At 44.3% G+C, this 24,283-nt stretch overlaps 1 protein-coding gene across 3 annotated transcripts in view; it reads left to right on the top strand.

The window, feature by feature from the left end:
- The window catches only part of kalrna (kalirin RhoGEF kinase a), a 154,323-nt gene that overhangs the window by 46,832 nt on the left and 83,208 nt on the right, over nt 1-24,283 (top strand). For all 3 annotated transcript variants that reach the window (XM_026144911.1, XM_026144912.1, XM_026144910.1), the window contains exons 2-14: nt 3,595-3,669; nt 4,728-4,842; nt 7,291-7,483; nt 7,758-7,931; nt 8,007-8,090; nt 8,241-8,372; nt 9,371-9,493; nt 11,720-11,842; nt 11,989-12,180; nt 13,828-13,959; nt 15,882-15,980; nt 16,059-16,190; nt 19,510-19,632. In XM_026144911.1, the coding sequence (XP_026000696.1) occupies nt 3,595-3,669; nt 4,728-4,842; nt 7,291-7,483; nt 7,758-7,931; nt 8,007-8,090; nt 8,241-8,372; nt 9,371-9,493; nt 11,720-11,842; nt 11,989-12,180; nt 13,828-13,959; nt 15,882-15,980; nt 16,059-16,190; nt 19,510-19,632 (1,697 nt within the window). The remainder of the gene's footprint in view (nt 1-3,594; nt 3,670-4,727; nt 4,843-7,290; nt 7,484-7,757; nt 7,932-8,006; nt 8,091-8,240; nt 8,373-9,370; nt 9,494-11,719; nt 11,843-11,988; nt 12,181-13,827; nt 13,960-15,881; nt 15,981-16,058; nt 16,191-19,509; nt 19,633-24,283) is intronic.

The following is a 24,283-nucleotide window of genomic DNA, read 5'->3' as shown; positions in this document are numbered from 1 at the left end:
TATTTCCTTCCGGTTCCTTGGTGTACATCTGGCTGAGGATCTTACGTGGTCAGTACACACAAACAAAACAGTGAAGAAGGCGCAGCAGCGCCGCTTCTTTCTCAGGAGACTGAAAAGATTCGGCATGAGCCCCCGCATCCTCAGGACCTTCTATCACTCTGCCATTGAGAGCATCCTCACTGGATGCATCACCACCTGGTACGGCAACAGCACCGCCTACAACTGCAAAGCTCTCCAGCGAGTAGTGCGGTGCTCTGAACGGATAATTGGAGGTGAGCTTCCCTCCCTCCAAGACATCTACAGGAAGCGGTGCCTGAGGAAAGCGGGGAGGATCATCAAGGACTCCAGTCACCCCAGCCATAAACTGTTCAGACTGCTTCCATCAGGAAGGAGGTTCTGCAGCATCCGGTCCCGTACCAGCAGACTGAGAGACAGCTTCTTCCATCAGGCCATCAGACTGCTGAACACGTCATAGACACCTCAGCTTCACTACTGGAACTTTAACATTATGCACTCCACACTGTATATAAATGCCACTTGTTTTGCACATATTCAACTCTGTATATTTTATATATTTTATTATTATTATTATTATTATTATTTTTTTTACTATTTAATTTGTAAAAATGTGTATACACACACACACACACACACACACACACACACACACACACACACACACACACACACACACACACACACACACACGTAGGAAAATATTTAGTATACACATCCAGAAATGCATACACTATTATATATTGTACATATATTTATTAGTTTCAGGTTGGCCATTCTTGTATTTTGCTCGTTTGTGTTGTTGTGTTTGCACATCTCTGTTGCTTGTGGGGCTCGCACACAAGAATTTCACTCGCATGTGCTGTACCAGTGTGCCTGCACATGTGATGTGACAATAAAAAGTGATTTGATTTGATTTGATTTGATGTTTATTATTGAGTGATTTGTATAGATTACTGCTATCTGTTAAATCTGTAACATATTGTATTATGCAGTCAGCTCAGTCTGTTACTGTTGCTGTCTTGGAGCGACTGTAAGCCACATCATTTCCTTAGCGATTAATAAAGTATGCTGATTCTGAATTAGGGATTCCTGGTTAGACATCTCACACGTGCATACCACCAGTCAGGTAATCTTGTGATCATGTCTCCAAAAACACGCCAAGCTACATCACCCCCGACCTAAACCCACACATGTCTGCTGGACATCCTAAAAACATCACTTAGAAATGAACACACATATGTACTCAGTTTACAGCAATGCTTTAGTTAATTCAGCACAGAGGTTTAAGAAAATGCAAACATCATCATTTACACAAATTATATGTCAAACAACGTTGGACGTTGTTACTCGACACTCGTGTCACATTTGTCCGTCTGAAAGTTTTTACTAAAGCAAGATAAGAAACAAAAAGAGAAAGTGTTACATAAAAATAATCACGTAACCATGAACATAAATGTTGGGCCAGCTCTGTGTAAAGACGTCCATCACAGGTGTCTAAGGTTGTTTGATTGCTCGGACGAAGAAACCCTCGCTCACCATCATGTGCTCAGCAAATGATCAAAATCTCCTCCCATAAGAAAAGTGAAAAGCATCAGCACATTTGACAGGTTCCTGTGTGTTTCCCCTCAGAAGGACAGATGAGTGTTACGTCCTTACACACACTGGCTTCCTCTGCTGTATGTTTAACGGTCTGAAGAAAACGCTGCTGATCTTGGCAGCACACTCGCTTCTCTCTCTTCTTTGCCTCGTTTCCTGGAGCACAACCTATTTTTCTGTTCCAGTCCTGTGAATATAAAGACATAAATCCAGAGTCATCTGTTTTGGTCTGACTTCATTACAGGACATTCAGCTTCACAGAACTTGGCCAAGTTGTTTCTTGACGCTATCACCTGTATAAGGTTATTGTTTGACACATCTATGTTTCCTCTAAGTTACAAACACCCATGTGTTGTGGAAAAGAAGCTTATTTATAATATCAGTGGCTAACACTGTCTGCGATGCTAACAGTCTGTCAGTATTTGGAAATCACGTGGTGTTCTTGTTTGGTCCTCCGTACATGTTTATCTATCTGACACATTGAAATCGTAGTTTTCAGTAGACCAGCTTGCCTTAAGCCGACTAATTAGCCATAACCACACAGCCTATCACTGCTTCTGTTACTGCTAAGCACTCTTAATAAAAACAGACACTCTATTAAACTAAACTGTCTAACATAGCAGTAATGCCCTTTCACGGACATGTTGTGTAATCTTCTTAACGCAGCATTTCTGCCAGCTTAGTACGAGCCTGTTAGCCTGCTATGATGAAGCTGACACACCCCAGTCTTAGTAATCTGAGTGCATTTATTTATTTTACACAAAAGGTGCAAACGTCATGCCAGCTGATGTATTTGTTCAGCCTCCTGATTCTGTTTAAAGTATAAAAACAAACAATATAAAGACTGAAGATGTAAAACCAGGAACAATCTTACCTGGTGAGGTGATTAGTGCACACTCATGGTTACGCTTGCTTAAACTGGATCTTTGTTTTACAACTTACATTCCCAGTAACTGGAAAGAAGGAGAAAGTCTTATTGATCCTGATAAAGACACAAAAGGTAAAGTAAGCATACAGTCTGTCTGCATCATAGACGATAAAAACATGGCTGGAGCTGCCAAAACCACGTGCACGAAGGACTGTGAGACCACGTGCTCGTTGGCTGAAACAAACACGAGTCATTAGTCATGTTTGATATGACCCAGATTTACAAAATAGACAAGATAGAATTTACTGCTAACAAACAATGAAATGGTAATTATAATTTATTATTAATAAATTACTGCAATTTCAAAAAGCATCTGTAAAAAGTTTGGAATAAGTCTGAAATGAAAGTTTTCAGAGGAGATTATAGAAACTGTAGAGCTGAAACAAATGTCATGAATCTCTCACATGGAGACTTTAAATCATTGGCAGCCAAGGAAACTACAAAGATGTAAATTTATAAGCACATGTGAATATCAGCAAGGAGCTAGAACTTTACAAGTTTAATCAATGCTGTTGACACACCGCAGGCATAAAACCGATCAATTACATAGTTAACCTTTAGTGACACGAATCGTTAAAGCTAATTGGTCTGTTCCTGTTTATGGGCGACCTCTGGCTTCCAGGCCTCAGTGGGTTACTATTACGTTTACACATGGATGTGTCACGCTGTGTCGTCACCATCACACTCACTGTTCCACGGTGTTTAGGGGAGATGCAGCTGATTAATATCAAGGACAGAAGGTGAAAAGCACAATAAGAGCGAGGGGACGATGTACTGTGAAGTGATTGTAAAGGTCTTTCTCTCAAACAGAGTGAAGGTGTTTTAAATAATCCCTCCCTCTCCCCTTTCTATGGATTCTGCTGACTTGCTGTTATTAATGTTGTGTGTGTTAACTTAAGTTACTTCTGCTCTACATCTACTGAAGAGTTATTAAGATGTGAAATGCTTATAGTGATGTAACCGTAACAGATTACAGTGTTGGTGTGTCTCCTAGGAACGGTGATCCAATGGTGAGATTCATGCTGATATTCTCTCTCCCTGCATCTCTCCAGGGCCCTTCAGGACTGAAGGCATCAAGGCCTCTGATGTTCTTCCGATTTTAAAGGAGAAAGTTGCCTTTGTGTCAGGTGAGTGTCAGTCAGTGTTGTTGGCGTTAAATCCACAACCCTCCAGTCTGTTTCAGGAGAACTTTACATCAGCCCCCTGAGTGTCCTACAGCAAAGAGCCTGTCCCCACCACCATGGCCATGCAGGACGAACACAGAGGTGTTTGAAGCATTAGGAGCTATTCTTCATGTTTAGTAACATTGTTTGATAGTTAAGAATGTTTTGAAATTTATATAATCTTTTCATGTTGAAGGCAAAAAGATGGGATTCTTTTCAGTCATAAGGAAAAGGACCAGTAAGAACGTCCCGTGGACTGTCCACAGTCCTGTTTAGAATATAGTCGAGTATATTATTACTCACATATCTGCACACGTGAAAAGCTCATTGGACTCACGCACATCCTGAGGCAGGAAAGGCATCCAATCTATTCACACCATGGGAACGTCTCTCCTCTGCCCTTAGAGCTCATTCACTGCCAAAGCAAACATCCAAACAACACACCAGTGTGGCCGGCACACTCTCCTACACATAGTTTAACAAGCAATCTAACGTTGGAAGTTTGGAAGATGACCATGTGCTTCACTGTTCCCTGCTTTTATTTTGAAAACCTCTGATCCATTCCAACAATGTTAAAAAGACACTGAGAAGAAAACTGTGCGACACCTGAACAACAGAACTGTTGAGGGCAGCGTTGCTGCTCAACACATCTGCAGCCCCTGCTGATGACCAGCAGGATGTGTCGCAGCTTGTGGGATGAGCACATGTTGACTGTCTCCCCTTTTAACCTGTAGTGGTTCAGTCCAGAACCTATTCGGTTTGTGGCTTAACCAATCAGCCAATACCACCTCGTTAAATGTTAATTGGTCAGCTGGTTTATTTGTGAAGGTGTGATTGGTCCATTTTTTTTTCATAGCTATTTTTTTTGTGGTCACTTAACAAAGTGGTAACACTTTAGTTACACTTTAAGTGTCGCTGGACGTCATTCCACTGATTCACATGTAGATGTAAACTCACCCTGGATTACCTGCCTGAACACGTGTGTTTTGGCTTTAAGGTTTTTCTTGTGCATCTACTTGCAGGTGGACGAGATAAACGAGGAGGACCAATTCTGACATTTCCTGCCAGGAGCAACCATGACCGAATAAAACCCGAGGACCTGAGGAGGCTGGTAACCTACCTGTCTACTGTCCCCAGGTACTCACAATGCCATCACACACACACACACACACACACACACACACACACACACACACACACACACACACACACACACCTGCCTTCATTTTCACGTTAGAGGTATCATCTGTTGTCTTTCTACTAGCCGCTCTATTAGGACATTTAGTTAGACTCAAGTGTGACGGGCACTTAAGGAAGCAGTGAAGGCTGGAGTGGACATTTAAGCAATTAAGTGCTTCCTTGTAGTCTGTTACAACAGCAGGCGTAGACCAGTGTTTAATTTGCATCAGCATGAAAGCTGCAGTGTTTGCAGCACACAAGAGCCGGTCTGTGAGCACTCACACAGTCTGAGGGTGTTACAAGGAAAGCAGTCGAAATATTAGGCACAGGCCTGCCCCAGTCATTCTGCACACAGGAACGTTTTCGTTTTGGTCTCATAGTTTTTAATATCGTTTCAGTTTAAGTTGATTTAAAGCAGCGGTTCTCAAACTGTGGGGCAGGCAGCATTTAGACGACCACAGGAAAAAAATCCAGTTAAAATATGTTCAGTTAGTAGTAGTTTTTTTTAGCAGGTGATTTTTAAAGCTAAAATTAAATTGCAGTCTCTTTTTAGCAGTTGTGGGGTGCATGAATTTATTTATCATCCAAAGACATGCAGCTCGTGGGGATAGGTTAGTTGATTAATCCAAATTGCCCGTAGGTGTGAGTGCGACTGGTTGTCTGTCCCTGTGTGTTGGCCCTGCGACAGACCTGTCCAGGGTGGACCCCGCCTCTCGCCCTGTGACAGCGGGGATAGGCTCCAGCGCCCCCCGCGACCCTGAAAAGGAGAAGCGGAAGCTGATGGATGGATGGATCTAAAGTTTGTCCAGAATCATTTTAAATGTAAAACGTATCAGGATGAAAGCTTGAGTAAAATAACTGAGTTATACAGTGAAATGTTGTAAACACACATAATATAAAATGCTGCCTGTTCAGATACAGTGTGCTGACAGTGTTAAGCATCATTCAGCCGTCTGACTGATCTGGTAAATATCTGCACAAACTTGATCGAAATGATTTGATTTAACTCATTCGAGACCCACATTTCACTGAGTCGTGCACAGAGGAATTCAAAATGTAAAGTAAAAATAGCTGTGCAAAGGGCCGAGACCACTGCCGGGTCATTTCCAGACTGATGCCAGAATTTGAGAGGTTTGTCAAGATGATGCTTCAGCCCAATGGGTGGTGGTAGATCAGACCATGTGACAGTAGAGGACTGCAGTGAGAGTGGCTTTATGCCGTCCTGCGTGTAGCTGAGACTCTTCAGAATGGACCCCAAACACATCCGTCACATGTGAGCGAGCCCGAGGATAAAGGGCGGCCAGTTTGTGTTTAGAGACGACTGCTGAAGAAGGAAATGTGACACGGTGGTGACGTGTTATAGAAAGTTTGCAACCAGGGCCTTTGACAATAATCTGTACTGTCAGAGACTAATGCACACATAAATGCATTTACCCACTTTTGCTAATCGAACTGCTGTTTCCAGGGTGACGGGGTCTGTCTGCAGGTTATAATGGATGAACTGACTTTGTATTAATAGACTCTGCATGTTACTGAAGGTGGAGCTGTGGCACTCGAATCAGCTGCAGTAACTGAATTTTAGGCACTGAGTTGTGGCAGTTTGGGTTCAGTTCAGTTGTTATGCTGCAGTTCCTCTGAGTCAGGCACTGAACTGCTTGAGTTTCTGTCTGTTTATGGCTCTGATTGGGAGAAATCTTCTCAACTGTCAGCTTCAAGAAGCCATCGTCCAGCACTTGAGCTGTGCTCAACAAACGCCTGCATGTGGATGTGCTGTGCTAGAGGTAGATACATGCACACATCTGGTTGCACTGAAAGAAAGGAAAACACTGAAAACTGCCACTTTGTTACCTCAATATTAAAGTACAGCTCCCCCTGATTCCTGCTTACTTGTGTTTCAGCTGGAAACATAATGTTCCTCGTAGAAACAGTACGTTTCATTCCTGCAGAGCCCCCCGCTGCAGCTTCTTCTTTTATTGCAGCGTGTTTAGTTTCTTCTGCAAACAGAAAACAGTTTACCTGCTCAGAACGTCAAACACGTCCATGCTGGAATATATCATCCAGATTATCTGATGGGATTGCACTTATGTTTTACCTGCAGTGTGACTGTCACTTACAGGCCACAGCAGAGCAGAATAAGATTGACGTCTTCTGCTAAATGTCCCTCTGAAAGTTTCCTTTAAATATCAAACATATTCAGACTGCTGACGACACCAGTGAAACAAGGCTGCCGCCTCAGGCGCTCCCCGTCTGTGGGGCAACCACAAATGGACCTGATGGTTTTGAGACATTGGTGTGTAGCAGACAACTGCATTGTCTGGTTCACTTTAAGTCTCGTATAACAGGGATACTAATCATTTCCTCTGAGCCTCTTCTGCCTCCTCATCTTGTTTGTCTGTGTCCCGTCAGCGAGGACGTATGCAAACGTGGCTTCACTGTCATCATTGACATGCGAGGTTCAAAGTGGGAGCTGATTAAGCCTCTGCTCAAGACGCTGCAGGAGTCTTTCCCAGCTGAGATCTGTGTGGCTCTCATCATTAAGCCCGACAACTTTTGGCAGAAACAGAAGACGAACTTCGGGAGTGCAAAGTTCTCTTTTGAGGTCAGTGGGCTTTGTGTGTTTTACCCAAAACACGTTCAAAGGAAACCTTATTAACAGTAAGATGATTAGAGATTAGTGCTGTAATGCTATTTGTGTGGCAAACTGATAATAACTAATAATACTTTCAGGCATCTTTGATTTCCACAAGCTGCCATCATGATTTACGCATGTATTTATATATGTGGCACAGACGCTGCAGTCACTACACTGTAGTAAGCACATGAAGCACCGCAGGTAGTCAGAACTCACGTCTAACCTGTGTCTGTGTGAACAGACCAACATGGTGTCAGTTGAAGGTCTTGCCAAGCTAGTGGATCCCTCCCAGCTCACAGACGACTTTGAAGGCTCGCTGGACTACAACCACGAGGAGTGGATGGATCTCAGGGTGTCATTGGAGGAGTTCATGTCCAATGCTGTTCATCTGCTGTCCAGACTGGAGGATCTGCAGGTGGGGGCAGCAAAGGCTCAAAGAATGGGAGTAACTGCTATGGCCGATATGACCAGTGTTTCCTGTCTTCTGCAGGAGCTCCTGTCCAAGAAGGACTTTCCTGCAGATGTGGAAGGCTCTCGGCGACTGATAGAGGAACACACCCAGCTTAAGAAAAAGGTGAGTCACTATCAGTACAGGTGCAGACACAGTCAGAGACTTTGTTATCGCTCTAGATCGAGCTGTGCTAAAGCCAGCACAATTCAGTGTTCTCCTACTATTAATGAGAGGCTTGAACTGTGCAAAGCCACTGAAGCTACTCTCCTGCAGGTGCTAAAGGCTCCAGTGGAGGAATTAGACCAGGAAGGCCAGAGGCTGCTCCAGTGTATCAGATCGAGTGATGGCTTTTCAGGGAGAAACTGCATCTCAGGCTCAGCTGACTTTCAGAGCCTTGTGCCCAAGGTAAGCAACGTCCAGCCCAGCAAAGATCTCCCAGCATACACTTTTTTATTTAAGCTAAGGTTAACACAGGCTGGCCCCAAACAAGAATAGTAGCTTCTGTTGTGGTTTATCTATACTTTCTGATGCAAACAAAACTTTGAACCTAGACATGAGAATTGCTGTGGCACATTCAGATACTAATGCATCCATGCATGATGCTTGCAGATGCTTTTGGCCTTATATAAGAGTACTTACTGGAATATTAACTGCAAACCTGCAGGTATACTTTCATGCCTACATAATCAGGGCCCACATCGTACATGACCAGTAACGTTGACCGCTTTGAGGCCACTGTTGTTGTGATTTGGTGCTATAGATAAAAGTGAACTGAGTCTAGATGATTATTGACAGTTTTGTTCATAACTAAATGAAACTCACATCCTTCCAGCTGCTGAATGCTTAAAGCACATGGTATCATAACACAAGATTCAGTCCACAGCCTTATTTTTTCTCATTAGCCAGCTCGTTAGCAACCCTCATTATCTGACAAGTGCTGGCTGCATATTAGCTCATTAGCCAAAGGACTCCACAGGGAAAATTTGAGTGCAGAACTTGTTTGCATTAAGCACATGAAGTACATGTGCATTGCCTGCGTGAGCAGCATTTACATTGATGTATGAGTGTGAGACATCTTTCATATTTAAATCTGTGCTTTACGTTTTGGATTAAAGAGGATCATAAAGGCAATATCAAACCGGCCAATGGCATGCGAGTGAGAAGGTGAGGCTAAACTGTGGAATTATACACATGCAGGTGCTGTTTTGTTCCCCACTTGTGCACCTGCAGTACTAAACACAGCAGTAACACAGCAGTGTAAAAGACAGACGTAATGAACTGTTGGTTCAATCCAAAGAAAACCTGCCATCACATTCAGATCAGAAGTGATGTGCTGAATGAAATGTAAGACACACTCGATGAGCTTGCTGTTGTCCTGTGACACATTGTGCTTTTCCTGACAGGTGGCCAGTCTGCTGGATAAGCTGCATTCCACCAGGCAACATCTCCATCAGATGTGGCATGTCAGGAAACTGAAGCTGGACCAGTGCTTCCAGCTGCGCCTCTTTGAACAGGATGCAGAAAAAGTGAGTTACACCTAAATATGATGAGAGTGTGAGGAAGGACGAGGCTGGGATGAGTACAAAGACATCAGGGGCCTGTGCTGGCGTGTGCACCAGCTCTGATATAATGCTGTTATGCATGCCTCATTCACCTGCACTGCTTTCTGTTAAACGCACTGGGGTTAGTATACCTGACCTGCAGACTAGAGCAGCCAGGGATTGAATGACCAGCCTTAGCTGACCTGTGCTACCTCCTGAGCTGCAGCCACAGTTCAGCATATCGAGGCATATCTTCTTCTTCTTTGGGTTTGACATTGAAAGATAAGGCTAAGTTTTCACACTGAGGTAGTTATCAGCTGGATAATATGTTGTTCGTCTGCTGTTTCGGCCTGGCAAACCTTCAACTGCCTTCAAGTTTCCTCAGATAATTTCAGGACACACTTTGTCGCTTGCTTGCGTTTCATACTGAGGTATGCCGGACTTTAATAACTCTTCAGAATCACCTTGTTGGTGCAAATATGCTTTTTATGATTATAGTCTAGCTGCTAGCAACAACATGCCTAAAACTACAATCTAAAACTGATGCTACATTGTCTGTTTTATTCCTCGAGGTTGTGCATGAATGCTTCATAGTTTGTGTGAAGTTGCTTAAAAATCAAATGTTCAGGTAGAAGGACGAGTGAAAAAGCACCACTTTAAAAATGACAGATCAGCTCCTTGGAAGCAGAAATCTGAGTATGAATGAAGTTCAAGACTTACACAGTTACTCGGGAAAGACAATGACTAAAAACCCTCTTACTGTCTGCACACCGAGGTCACACCTCATCTTCTAGGTCATGCTGTTTACTAGAGAACTGATTGGTCAGTACTCTCTTATGTACTTCCAGAGCTGTGCCGTATACAGTAAGTTACCATGGTGATGTAAAAGGTAAATCACCATTAAAACCTGAAAACCTCTGATTGTACCTGATAGAACGGGCTTCTCGTCCTGAGAAGTAGATGATGTGTAAACACCAAAGGCAGTGTAGCTCAACATCTATGAATAAACTGTCCCTTTGTGATGGAGCCTCTGTGTACTGAGTCACACGTCATAATGAGACGCTGCCATCTAAAAATAGTTTCAGGCACTTTGACAAAAATAACCTAAAATCACAGAAGATTTACTTCATTCAGCACAGCTGCAAGCAGCTGCTCTTTACATCTGTACAGTCACTGTGTTGGGAAACTCCACTGTGGCCTGGATGAATCAGCCTGTGGCATTTCTCTAAACACAGGAATAAGTCGCAGTTATTCCAGTGGAAAATCAGCCAACATCGCTTTACTTTCTCCGAGTTAGTTGGAATTGTGAATGAATGTTAGAATTCCCGTCATTCCATTCATTAACATACCAGCCTGTTTACAACAGCTACTCCTGTTTCAGTCCAAAATGCTATATATGGACATTTCCCATATCAGGACCAGACTGTAGCTATTGTTCAAAGGCAAAGGTGATTATTATGACTTACTTTAGTTGTTATTCTGCTCGGGTGATGGGGATACAAAGACTGGCCTCACTGTTGTACAGGCTCACAGGCAGGTCCTGCTACATTAAAATACAGTAATTACTAGGAAAGCTGCAGTTTTTATGTTCACGGAGGCACAGTTTATAATATCTTACTGTCAGCTTGTACCTCTGCCTCCTGATAACAGAGCTGTGTTGTTGATGGGAGCATAAAAGCGCCCCTCTCGTACACAGACAGACACTGGTGGCTTGCTCTGCTGCTCCATACAGAAATCCACATGCAGATAAATATTTACTGTAAAGCAAACAGAGAAAAAAGAGAAGGTTTTTGTCCACATCAGTGTTGTCACAGCGAGGCACTGTGGGGGTGTGTGGACCCGTTTACACCGGGAATCACTCAGCTCTCGCGGTCGGGCCGGGAAAACATTCAGGCCTGACGAGGCGTCTGTTTTGTGGAAAACGCTGCAAGAAAAATGGCTGTGTCTTGGTTGCCGTGGTTACCGCCAGGCACAATAACCAACCCGTATCTGCGTGAAAGGATGAATTCTTCATCATCCTTCAGGGTAGGCTAACTTTTTCTTAACTTTCCACACTGTAGACACTCAGCTGTGTATGTCTGTGTCTGCACTGAAGTCTTTGGGACTTTGGATTTGGAGGGATTCGGTGCATTACTGATAATGTTTTGTGTTATCACGAGTTTACATGTGGTGTGAATCATTGCACTGATCTGCTGTGTGGTCTGCCTGCAGATGTTTGACTGGATCAGCCACAATAAGGAATTGTTCCTGCAGAGCCACACGGAGATCGGCCGAGGTTACCAGCACGCTGTGGAGCTACAGACTCAACACAATCACTTCGCCATGAACTCCATGGTACACGACGCCTTCGTAGTTCTTTGCAAACCTCATTTATCATTTATCGTGTTGTAAAAATGACTGGCAGGTCAACTGGTTTAATTTCTGTGTAAACTGCTGACAGTTGGAGCAACAGTCTTTTGATGGAGGCTCTTTCTTCCCAGAATGCCTACGTAAACATCAACAGAATCATGTCGGTGGCGAGTCGTCTGGCGGAGGCCGGCCACTACGCCTCCACTCAGATTAAACAGATCTCAGGACAGCTGGATCAGGACTGGAAAAGCTTTGCTGCTGCACTTGACGAACGCTCCACCATCCTGGCCATGTCATCTGTCTTTCACCAGAAGGCTGAGCAGGTGAGATCCCAGGAAAACCTTCCCAGATGTTTCTGAGCAGATACTCACTTACCCAGCCTTCACAGGGGGGACGTCGGCCACCCTTTCTAACCGATGTAACAGAGGACAAGCTGCACCTCTTACTGGTGACTGATCGGGTAACTGTCTAATCTAAAAGTCTCTCTGCAGTAGACACATGTCTAGAGTGTAACATGCAAATGGGACATTTATGCTGTCTGATTATATTTAATAGATCAAACTGCTCTACTGCTGATTCTTGGAAGGTTGACATGGCAACAGATGGAACCTGTTTGATTCCTGCTGGGCCCTTGACATTAGCTACAAGAGAACATTTGAGAAAGCACGAGATGAAAGACAGGGAGAGAAGTGGGGACAGGAGAGGGATTGGATGACACTGACTCCAACAGAAAAGCAGATACGTGTTGACTCAGGAGGAAAAATGGAAAGAAAACTGGCAAAGCTACAGAAAGGATACAGTGAGAGTAGAGTGTGAAAAACAGGGAGGAGATAAAGTGGGTCTTCCTTTTAAGCCATGTAGACGGTTCTAAAGAGGCTGTTGAGAATGCATGTAAACAAAAAACTATGATGAAATAATGAGATAATAAAAAAGGATTCACAGGTCAGTTCAGCTTTATTTATAAAGTGCCACACCAGCCATCGCCTCGCTGGCATTGGTTAACTGTATGACTGGGATTTGCTGTGGAATATCAGACACCCTGTGCTTTTCACAGGTCAGAGCAGGTTCAGCCTCAGCACTGTGGCATATGTGAAAGGGTCCCGCATTAGACATGGGTCAGAACCACTGTCAGGCTGGAGCAGGGTGTCAGGGTGTGGAGGATGAGCTAATTGATAGTCTAACCTAAACCATCTGGGACATTAAGTTTTGGTCCATACGGCGATCCCAGGAGCTTTGGTATTCCCCTGGTCCAGATGTGGGAGGAGATGTCCAGGACGCCATGAGTACCATTTTGAGCATGGACTTGGCTGCTGCATCATTTTTGGCGTTTCTTTGAATTCAGGCCTCTGTGGGTTGATCATTTACACTTCCATCATTTGGATCATTTCAGCACTTTCTGCAGAATTTCCACCTGTTTATATATTTATATTTAAAGTTATCCATGAATTCTCCTTTGGAAAATCTTGTAATATATAGCATGTTAGAATTTTTGGAAATTTGCCTCCCAACTCTGACCCTGGTTGAGACGGTGACCTGGTTCAGAGGCAGATTTGATGAGATTTCCCAAACGTGCAGACCAGTATTAGTCTAGCTATAGCTCATGTGAGCAGGCACTGAGTCCTGCCACATCTGGACTCTGGCTGACCTTGACCTGCCTGATGTTAGGCCCAATATTTGTCCGAACTGCAGGACTTTATCTCAACACTACCACCTTAAAAATGAAGAAAACTGTTCTACTTTCATCAAGAGTTTGAAGCATTACTGTAGTGATGCAGAGAAGGGTAGATTAAACGCTCCCATACGGACAGTAAGCCACAAAAGGACGTTGATCATGGTTATATGGAACAGACCAAAGCTGACCCAGAATATCTGATACTGTCAAGGAACCAGAGAAACATCATTTTGTTGAATGAATCTTCTCATGAATGCACGCACTGTATGAATCCATCTGTGTCTGTTTCATTCATAAGTTTCTGTCTGAGGTGGAGACCTGGTGTAAAGTCTGCAGCGAGGGCGGGTTACCATCTGAGATGCAGGAGTTGGAGATTGCCATTCACCGTCACCAGAGCCTTTACGAGCAAGTGACCCAGGCGTACACTGAGGTAAACCGCCCAACCTACTCACTCAAATGAATGTTAGCGGCAGCTGAAGCTGACAAACATCACACAAAAACAAAGCACAACGCCGCTGTGTGCCTGCAGCGTCTGTGATCTGTGAAGAGCTGATCACTTTGGTAATGTGGTCACTCCACAACCTGTTTGTCTGGAAAACATTTAGGATTTAAAACATCTTTAATGTCCAGAAACTTCGCTGTAAATGATGTCACGTGTAAAAAACATTGAAATATTTGGGCTCCAGAGCCTCTTGTGGATGCTGCCAGTACTGCGGACTGAGACTGGCTGTGATGACAGGGTGCCATCGGGCAGTTGCTGCACTAACCCTTCAAGCTGTTGTGTGAAGACACTTCAGTAAATGTATTCTGTGCTCGCAGCAGCATTCTGGAGTTTTATCTTTAGACGGGGGTTAAATGAGTGAAGGTGAGAGATAGTCCCATGGTTGCTTTAAAGGAGGAGAGACTTCCTCTTTAGTGGGATCAGTCATGCCTGCAGTGGCTTCAGATCCTTTGGATTCTGGTTTTCAATAATCTGTACAACCATGTGACAAACATTGTTTTTTGCATACTTATGCAAATGTGACATGCACCATGCTAATTCATTTATAGAAGCCTTTCTCTTGGGTGGGCTGTACAGGTGCATCAGATATATTTTGCGACCTCTTTTTGACATTGTAGTTGTTGCTAATGAGCGTGTTGGATTTGTGCTGCAGTGGTCCCCTATGGCTGTGAGTAGTCTCGAGTCTCACAGTCATACAGTCCATGATGGATTGCAGCTGCTGGGACAGTTTAGCTTGTTCTGCCTCATAGTCAGATCTGTTGCACACTAGAACACCACTCTAACCAGAACCCACAGCTGAGAACAAACTGGTTTGTGTGCCAGACTCAACGGGAACAAGGACTGCTGTCACTGCAGTTCAGGACACTGGTATTGGAGTTCTTAAGGTGAGGAAAGTGCAGACATCTGACTGTTGCCCCAAAGTTTATTATTACTTACATGTTTATTTCTTCAAGGAAAATGTGTGTTTCTGGTTTCACCCACATACGTGTGTAGATGCACTGGAGTGACATCACATTCTTAATCCATAAGGCTTTAATGGCCCACCCTTTGCAGCAACAGCAGCTTCCACTCTTCTGAGAGTGATTGTTTTCCACAATGTTTAGCAGAGCTCAGACATGTTGGACAAGAAGGTCTGGTCCCGGCTATTTCACCCTGAAGGTCTTCTATCGGGTTGAGGTCAGGACTCTGTGCTAGTCAGAGTTCTTCCACATCTAACTTGCTCCATGCTCAAGTCAGAAGTGCCATTATCCTGACAGCTTCCAAACCCAGATTCATCCATCGCCAGACGGAGAAGCATGATTCGACGCTCCAAAGAGCACGTCTCCACTGAGTCCAGTGCCGGTGTGCTTTACCCAACTGCATCAGATGGTTTGCGTTGTGTTTGGTGATGTAAAGCCTCAGAGTTGCTTAGCTATGGAAGCCCGTTCCATTAAGCTCTCTACAAACTGCTCTCGAACTAATCTGAAGTGCCACATGAAGTTTGGAGGTCATTAGCATTTGATGCTGAAAGTTGGTGACCTCTACACACTGTGCAAAGCATGGCGGACAAAGAAGCACTGTCGTCGGGGAATCTGTTAAAGTGTCACAAATCAGATAATCCTGTGATTGGTGGTCAGGGATTCAATTCATGGTCATGGTGACAAATCACAACAGCAGCTGGTTAAATGGGGCGTGTTGTATAAAGCTCTTTGAGCGCTCAGGTTGAACAGTTTGTAGGTGGCAGAGTCGTCTTTTTGTTTTATTGTAATGACCACAACCATACTTTAAATCCTAGAAACATATTAAGACTTTTACAGTTGGAGCACCGGTGACTGCTGCTCATGTGATTCATGTGATTTATGTGTTTGCAGGTGAGTCAGGATGGTAAAGCCCTGCTGGATGTCCTCCAGAGGCCTCTCAGTCCAGGCAACTCGGAATCTCTTACAGCCACTGCAAATTACTCCAAAGCGGTCAGTGTCCCTGTGTTACCAATAGGAAACATGCCTACACCATCTACCGATTAAGCTAACGTTTGTGTTTCTCTGTAGGTGCACTGTATCTTGGACGTGGTTCATGAGGTTCTTCACCATCAGCGGCGTCTGGAGAACATTTGGCAACATCGAAAGGTCCGATTGCACCAGAGACTGCAGCTCTGTGTATTCCAGCAAGATGTCCAACAGGTAAACACACAGCAATGTTCAGGGTGTGACCAAAAGGTTCTGAGAACAGATCCATAAAAACGTTATATTTCCGTCCTTCTTTTCTCATTGAAGACCAGCTTCTTTTTTCAGATGGTCTGCTATTTTTCCATCTATCAGTGGAAGACCCATTTTGCCCCGTTGCACTTGCGCCTCTGTTGTGATCTCCTGAGCTGTGTGGTGAAATCATGGCGCGCGTGCCTGGACATGTCTACAGGGTGGAGAATGATTACAGTTTTGATTTTGATGGAAATATTCTCATCCCATCCTAGCAAACGTCCCCGTGCTGGCCAACAGTGGGTAGCAGTAGCTGTAACTGTCGGGCAGTCCACATCTAGAGTGTGGGCATGCTGTGCATACATACACTGCAGGCCTACAATGGGCCCCACTGGAGACTCTACTTAGTGTGGACGGTCCACAGTCAGCCCATTCTATGGGCTCCCAGTCTGGGACCCCACATTTCACTGTGGCTCCAGTTTGACACATTGACACTCGTGCATCACCGACAGCAATGACCGATGTGTGTGTGATGAACGTACCACACGTTCTCTGCTGCCTTCTGTGTCTCCCACGTGTGTGGTGGGAACATTGTGGTGACAAAGTGCTCTGGTGTAAGCCCAGCGTCAGATAGTGAGGCACCAGGAGTGAGATACAACCAAGCACCGCATCATTCATCTCTGAATTCTGCCTGAGCAGCTTTTTGTTCTTTGTTAAATAAAATCACTAACATGAAACGACTTTCAGTGTCTCTGCATCAAACTTCAGCAATAGTGTGCTGGGCTTTAACACATGCATCCAATTCAGACGGTGCCACCTATAGGTTCAGTAAGGAACAGCAGGTACATGGTTAAACATTACTGTGCAAAAGTCTCAGCCTCCCCCACATTTCTTTATATTTTGACTTTAATGTAAGTGGACTTGAGCAATAGTTTTCCTTTAAAATCAGTAGTGGACTAAAGAGAGGTTAGTAATCCACTCAACACTGACCTATGACCTATGAGTCATGCAGGCAAAAAAAGGTCCCAAACTCAAGGAATAAACCATCAAGTGAAAGCAACACAGTGAAGCACTTTCAGTCTTTATTGAAGCAGTCAGTGTTCTTTATTTCCATTTATGTGTCACTGTTAGTATTTCCCATTTTTATTAAATAAAGAAAGTGAGGGGTGGCATTCTTGCACCTTACTCCATGTTTCAGTTGTATTTTCCACGTCTGAGTGTAGAGCTATGCTGTAAGGAAGAGCCGCACCAAACAGGAGAAAGCTCCGTACAGCTTTCCAAAGACTGAACGTCTGAGCTTCTACAAATTAACCTCACACATGAAAGCTAGCTGGCTATAAGCACGCAGGTGGTTGGGACGGTGACTGGCCTGGAATCACTAATGCATTTACCAGCTCAGCTCTGACAGGTCCTGGTGGTGCCAGCGTTTGCTAAAAGCTGGCCAGGTCGGTCAGTGTGATGATGTGTGGTGAAGCTTTTGCACAGTACAGGAGGTTTTATTTAAGAATCCCATTTTGTTGAATTTTCATGCAAGGCCCAGCTGTACATATGTGTGTTTATATTTCTTTGGGGAAATATAAACACACTCTTTAACTTTTCTGGAGGACAGACACATATCAGCACATTGAATTCATTTGCACAGGCCTGATGTATCTGCAGCTCTGATGCATTTAGTGTATGTACAAACAGGCCTTGGCAGAGCGAGTTAGAGCTGCAAACTCACAGATGAATGCTCTAAGTTTTGGCGCCATGCAAATATTTATTTAACCCAGGGGAGACTGTGGGAGAGTGTTTAAGAGAAGTAAGAAGACAAAGAGACAGACTGAAGAAGAGATCATATCAGTGGGTTATAAATTCACTTAAAGCAGAGCTTTGCAAGTTGTACTTGTCATGCATCACTTTCTATGAGCCCCCAGAGGGAGAGGCACAGGCACAGAAAGTGAGAGAGCGACCTTATACAATCGTGCATAAATCACTAGAAAAGGCTGTTGCACGAGTGCTAATGCTACAGGATATACATGACCCCAGAGATGAAGAGTGAGAGATGCAGACGTGAAGGCTGAGCGTACGATGTGTGCAGATCACCAAAGACAGTCCAGCTGCAGTTTCAGTCTGTGCACTGTGACCCTACACTGACGTCTCTGTGGCTCCAGCTGCTGCACTGACATCATGAGTGCACGCTGTTGCTTCAAGGCCTTGAAACACATAATTTGCTAATGTGCGACAGGCTGGATGTTAATCCTTAGGATCCAGAGGTTGCCTGAGCTGCTGGTCTTACTGGACAGAAGATGGGTTGCCTGGGTTCATATTTTATTGCAGCAGTCATGCATAACATGCAGAAATGAAGATGTGTCAATATTTCAGTATGAACATTTAATGGAAAGAATGGGCCTCTGTTAGTACACCGTGCACCTCATTTCCATTTATCATTGGAGATCTGAATGTCTTCAAATTATTGTCACTGTATTTACACAGCTATGTACAAGCTATATATACATATATTTGTCCTGCAGGAGACTCAGAGGGTAATGAGTGAGAGATCCAACATTTGGTTTCATGTCCAAACTCTGATTACATCATGTTTGTGCCTTAAAAAAGAGGCATCGATTTGTTTGATCTTACATGGCACACAGCAGTGGTAGCAGTGGAAACATTCTGACGTCACCAGATACAAGAATCAAGTGAACAAGTAACCAGTCAGCTGCAGGGAACCATACACTCGTGGGATTTTTCTCAGTTAACCAAACTGTGGAGGCGCAGGTTGACTCTGGAGTCTGTACATTGAAATTCCACGGGCAGGTCACCCACTACCCCCTTGTGGAAAGGAGGGACCACCACTATGCCACTTAATAGCCAATAATATATTTTAAGAAATCACAATTTCTTTCAGCAAATTATTTTAGTCAGAGTTTTAGTGGCTCTCAAACCTTTACAGGGCCAAAAACATGTTTTTTCATTGTTTATTCCCAGTCTCAGATGAACTGGAACCAGTACTGGGGTTACTGTCCAGGCGAGAAAAGGCTACAAAAGCCACAGAGCTAACAGCTCATAACACACTCGTATATGAAAAACATGGCATGGAGACATCCTGCTCTTCTCAGCTGCACTGACCTACATTTCCCACCCAGATCATGAAGGTTTCATTGATTTCATTCTTTATTCATGAGCTCTGAGACCATTTTGTGCATTTCTACACATGTCGGCAGAATAAGAGTTGGAAGTAGCAACGAGAGGTTTAGCAGGTGACCTTAAATCTTTGCTGTGTCTTCGGGATGATCTAAAGAAGGTGTTTTCTCCCGTCCAGGTGATGGACTGGATAGAAAACCATGGCGAGGCTTTCCTCAGCAAACACACGGGCGTTGGGAAATCCCTCCACAGAGCCCGAGCCCTGCAGAAGAGACACGACGACTTCGAAGATGTAGCTCAGGTAAGTTACTGGATTTGATCCTACTCTGAAGGCTCCTCTTCTCTGTTGTTTTGTTATGTTGTGCTGCAGTTTAGCTGAAAGGAGCAGGTCCAATTCGTCCAGGTCTTGTTAGCAGTAGAAATAAAAAAAGGTCAGCTTTGCCTAGAAGAAGCAAAAAAATCAGCCCAGTTTTTAATCACGTTTATCTGCTCACTGTGCAAACATCTGTTAGTTATCTGCCCTGATTAATTCCAAATTTTCTAAACCACCGTGTCTGCTGGTGGAAGCATTAGGAAATGCCTTTACACGACCATATATGGTCAAAGGCTTTTCTGAAAGATCTGCAGAAGATGTTATCCACATCCATTCCTCAATTTCACCGCTGCAGTTTGTCATGTGTTAAACAAACAGCCGAGTGTTGGTACTGAAGACGATCAGTCCAGCCTTTCTGCTCCTAATCTCGTGCACGTGTGAAACTTCACATGAACAGCTCACTCGGCCGCCTAACTTTATCTTTTATTGTGTGTTTATTTTTGCAGTCCTAACGTTGGCGCTTTGGTCGGCTGTGGTTGGTTTTAATGTGAGATGAAAATGGATGTTGACTTGACTTTATATGCAGCTGAAGTTGTGAAGACTGGATCGCGTGTCGGTCAGATTTGGCCCCCTCGTCTGCCGGTGCACGGGGCCGTGTGGCGTAAAGTCCAAGGGCTGATTTATTTTTAGGCTTCAGACAATAAAGGTCCTTGTACAACATTATTGTTGCTGCGATGTTCTCTCTTTTTGTCATCTCTCCTCTGTCATTTTATTCTCTTCATATGGAAAAAAGTTTTGATCTTTTATTAAAAGTTTGCCCTTTTTGACTTCAGTCATGTCAGAGCTGTCTGTAAGTACCAGGAAGCATCGGTGTAACTGGAATCTATTACACTGGTTAATACAGTAAAGGGATAATCCCATAAAGAAGCGAGTGGTAATCCTATAAAGAGTAGTTGTATGATCGGATATTTACACTCTGGATTAGGATTATCCTTCAGATCACCAGTGTTTACGTCTCTCTGTCCCTTCCCTCGTTAGTTCACTCTCCTTTTTGCAACATGGATACATTTAGCACATGTCAGATGAATATCTAAGTATATTTGCACAAACAGAAAGACGTGGCACATGTCTGCAAGTCTTGCTTTGTGATGTGATGCTGTGTCATTGCTCTCCTCATCTGATTAGGAACATTTGAGCCTCCCGAACATCAAACAGAATGACTCAAATACTATTTTACTCCCGCTGAAGTCTTCATCTTCCAACTTCTCCTCCCGGCTTTAAGCCTTCATTTCTTCAGAGAGCGTTGGCTCAGTCGCCTGCTTCACTACAAAGACGTGTTGGCTGATTAGGACGTCCTAATATGAAATATGATGACACTGAAAACTCTGTTAACAATGCAAATATGTGTGTACAACGTTTGGTATGTGGATTGTGTCTGTTTCACTTGGTTGTCCATGAGCAGTTACAGGCTTATTACAGGTGATTGGTTGTTGCAGCTTATTGACAAGATAACATTGTAGCCTTTTGTATGGAGTCTACATTAGGCTACGTTCACACTGCAGGCGAAAGCGCATCAAATCCGATTTTTCTGACCCTGTGCGACCATCTATCCGATCATGGTGTGACAGTGTGAACGGCACAAAGCCGATATTTTCAAATCCGATCTGGGTCACTTTTGTATGTGGTCCTGAATCCGATACATATCCGATGTTTCAGAAAGCGTTTGATGGTCAAGTCGTATTAAATCCGTCTTTTACGTCACTGACAGAAGACAGACGCCAATTATCAGCGCCGGAGAAGACATCACGAACACTTCCTGGCCATCCAGTGAAACTGTTGGGAAGACAACGTTGGAGAAACGTGAACATTTTATTTGTCTCTGCAGATTCTGACAGAAATCTGCAGCTATCCTTTGAAGCAGCGCTCCTCTAAAACAGCAATAAGGATCATTATTAGGTTATCGACATTATTATGTAAATAACAAAATAACTTAAAGCAAAAATTGGGAAACGTGAAGTCTGAAGTCTTTACATTAAGGCCATCAGTCAAACATACTGTTGTAAAAAAATCGGATTTGATCAAAAAATCGGATTTGATCAAAAAATCGGAATTGAGCATTAAGACCTGCAGTGTGAACATAGCCTCTGTGTGGGAGCATTTATTTGATGTATTTATTGTGTCGGACCATCAGTCGACCTTTTGTCCAGCTCTCTGTGGGGGTTGGAGCCCCTCCACACTGTAGGGTGAGACGCGGGTCCACCCTGTGCAGTCATAAAGCTAACACAGAGAAACAGTCGCACACATATGAACACCTGCAGAATCACAGCGTGTAACCTAAATGCATAGTTAAGCTCCTAAGACCTGAGTGCATTGTTAATTTCTCTGTGCCGTTTGGGCTGATGGGCACCTGATGAATGTAAAAACAAAGAATCACCTGATTTTTTATTTTTTTTACCTGATATTTGTTTCTGATAAAAATGAGATCCACATAAGAGGACATTAGTCTGTGGCAGTGTAATGTCCTCGTAAGTGGACATCAGGCCCTTGCAGAGACACTGCACATTAGTGGCAAAACACCAGGACCTGAAAAATTCAAAGAACAAAGGTTACGCCCTCTTCTATAAATGTATAAGGAATCTTCTGAAGGTGATTACATAATGGTTTTATTCAAAGTTTCTTACATAATATAAGAATTACTACACATAATGTCAGAAAACTGATACTAAAGATACTTGGATATCATTGGATGCTAAACAGGCCTTCGATAGAACTGAACGGCCTGTTCCATCTAATGTGGTTCCCAGATTGGGTTTTGGTTTGTGTTTCTCAAGAGGATCAGAATCTTATACACAGAGCCGATTGGCAGGCATAACAAATGGAATGACTTCTAAACCAATAACAGCGACCTGCCCAACAAGGGTGCCCTCCTCCACCAGTGCTGTTGGCCCTCGGCCTGGAGCACTGAGAGTACACCGAGCTTTGACTGGGATCCAATGAATGACAAGTGCATCTTATATATCTCTACCCCGATGATGTTCTCCTCTTCTTATCAAATCTGGCAGTATCTAAATACATCAAAATGGCGCCGGTGAGGTCGGCTGCCGTGCTGGATGCTCTGCCCTAACTTCTCCACTTTTTGCAGTTTTTCGTCACTTTTTGCTATATCTGCGATAATCTTGCATGGGCATCATGCAAAACACACAAATCCGCTACAGTAGAGACATTCTGGTTTCTATTGGTCTGCAATACGCGAACATTTCACCATGTTTAACTCCGGACCCAAACTGGCCAAAGGAGATCCTGAGAGAGAACAAAGGACGCGGCCCTAAGCGACGGCCTCGAGGTAAAAGAGCCGGCATCAGGAACAGGCTACGGGCTCGCGCACACCGCGCACCCATGCCCAGTATCCTGCTAGCCAATATTCAATCCATCGAGAACAAGCTTGATGACCTCAGAGCCAGAATCAAGTTCCAGAGAGACATTCGGGACTGCAACCTCCTCTGCTTCACTGAGACTTGGCTGAACCCAGCGATACCAGACCACGCCGTGCAGCCGACGGGGTTCTTTTCGGTTTACCGCATGGACAGGACAATGGAGTCGGGGAAGAAAAGAGGTGGTGGAGTGTGTTTGATGGTGAACAACAGATGGTGCGACAGCACAAACATCTCCCCACTCACACGCTCTTGCTCGCCCAATCTGGAGCTTTTGATCGTTAAGTGTCGCCCTTTCTATCTCCCTCGGGAATTCACTGCGGTCATTGCCTGCACTGTTTACATTCCACCTCACGCGGACACTGCCTTATGTGAGCTACATGAGGCTCTCACACATCAACAAACACTTCACCGAGATGCCGCACTCATTGTTATGGGAGATTTTAACAGAGTGAATCTCAAACGGACATTTCACAACCTTCACCAGCACATCAACTGCCCCACCCGGGGCACGAGGACATTAGACCACTGCTACACCCCGTTCAAGAACTGTTACAAGGCTCAGCCCCTGCCGGCATTTGGAAAATCAGACCATGCCGCCATCTTCCTCATGCCTGCTTACAAACAAAGGCTAAAGCAGCAACCACCAATCAGGAGGGAGGTCGCTCGCTGGACGGACCAATCGGTGGCCGCGCTGCAGGACGCACTGGATGACGCAGACTGGGACATGTTTCGGCGCAGCTCTGATGACATCAACGTGTTTACGGAAGCGGTTGTGGGATTTATCGGGAAACTAGCGGACGACACAGCAGAAAGAACTATCATCCGAACGTTTCCCAACCAGTAGCCGTGGGTGGATAAAAACATCCGCGACGCTTTGAGATCACGCACCGATGCCTACAATGAAGGGCTTGTCTCCGGTAATATGGACCTATACAAGGCTGCGTCCTACAACGTGCGCAGCGCGGTCCGAAAGGCAAAGCGGAGCTACGGGGAAAAACTAGAGTCACAGCTACGACAGTGCGACTCTAGGAGCCTGTGGAAAGGACTGCGGACTATAACGGACTATAAACGACCAGCTTCTTCAATGATGAATGCCGATGCTTCACTGGCTGATGAGCTGAACACGTTTTATGCTCGCTTCGACGCCGCAGCAATTAAAACAACAAACGGCTGCGCGCGCTCGGAGTGCACCAGTGAAGAAAATG

This window comes from Astatotilapia calliptera, chromosome 16 (assembly GCF_900246225.1).
Source record: "Astatotilapia calliptera chromosome 16, fAstCal1.2, whole genome shotgun sequence".
Taxonomy (NCBI): Eukaryota; Metazoa; Chordata; class Actinopteri; order Cichliformes; family Cichlidae; genus Astatotilapia; species Astatotilapia calliptera.
This window is presented reverse-complemented; position numbering and strand designations above follow the sequence as displayed.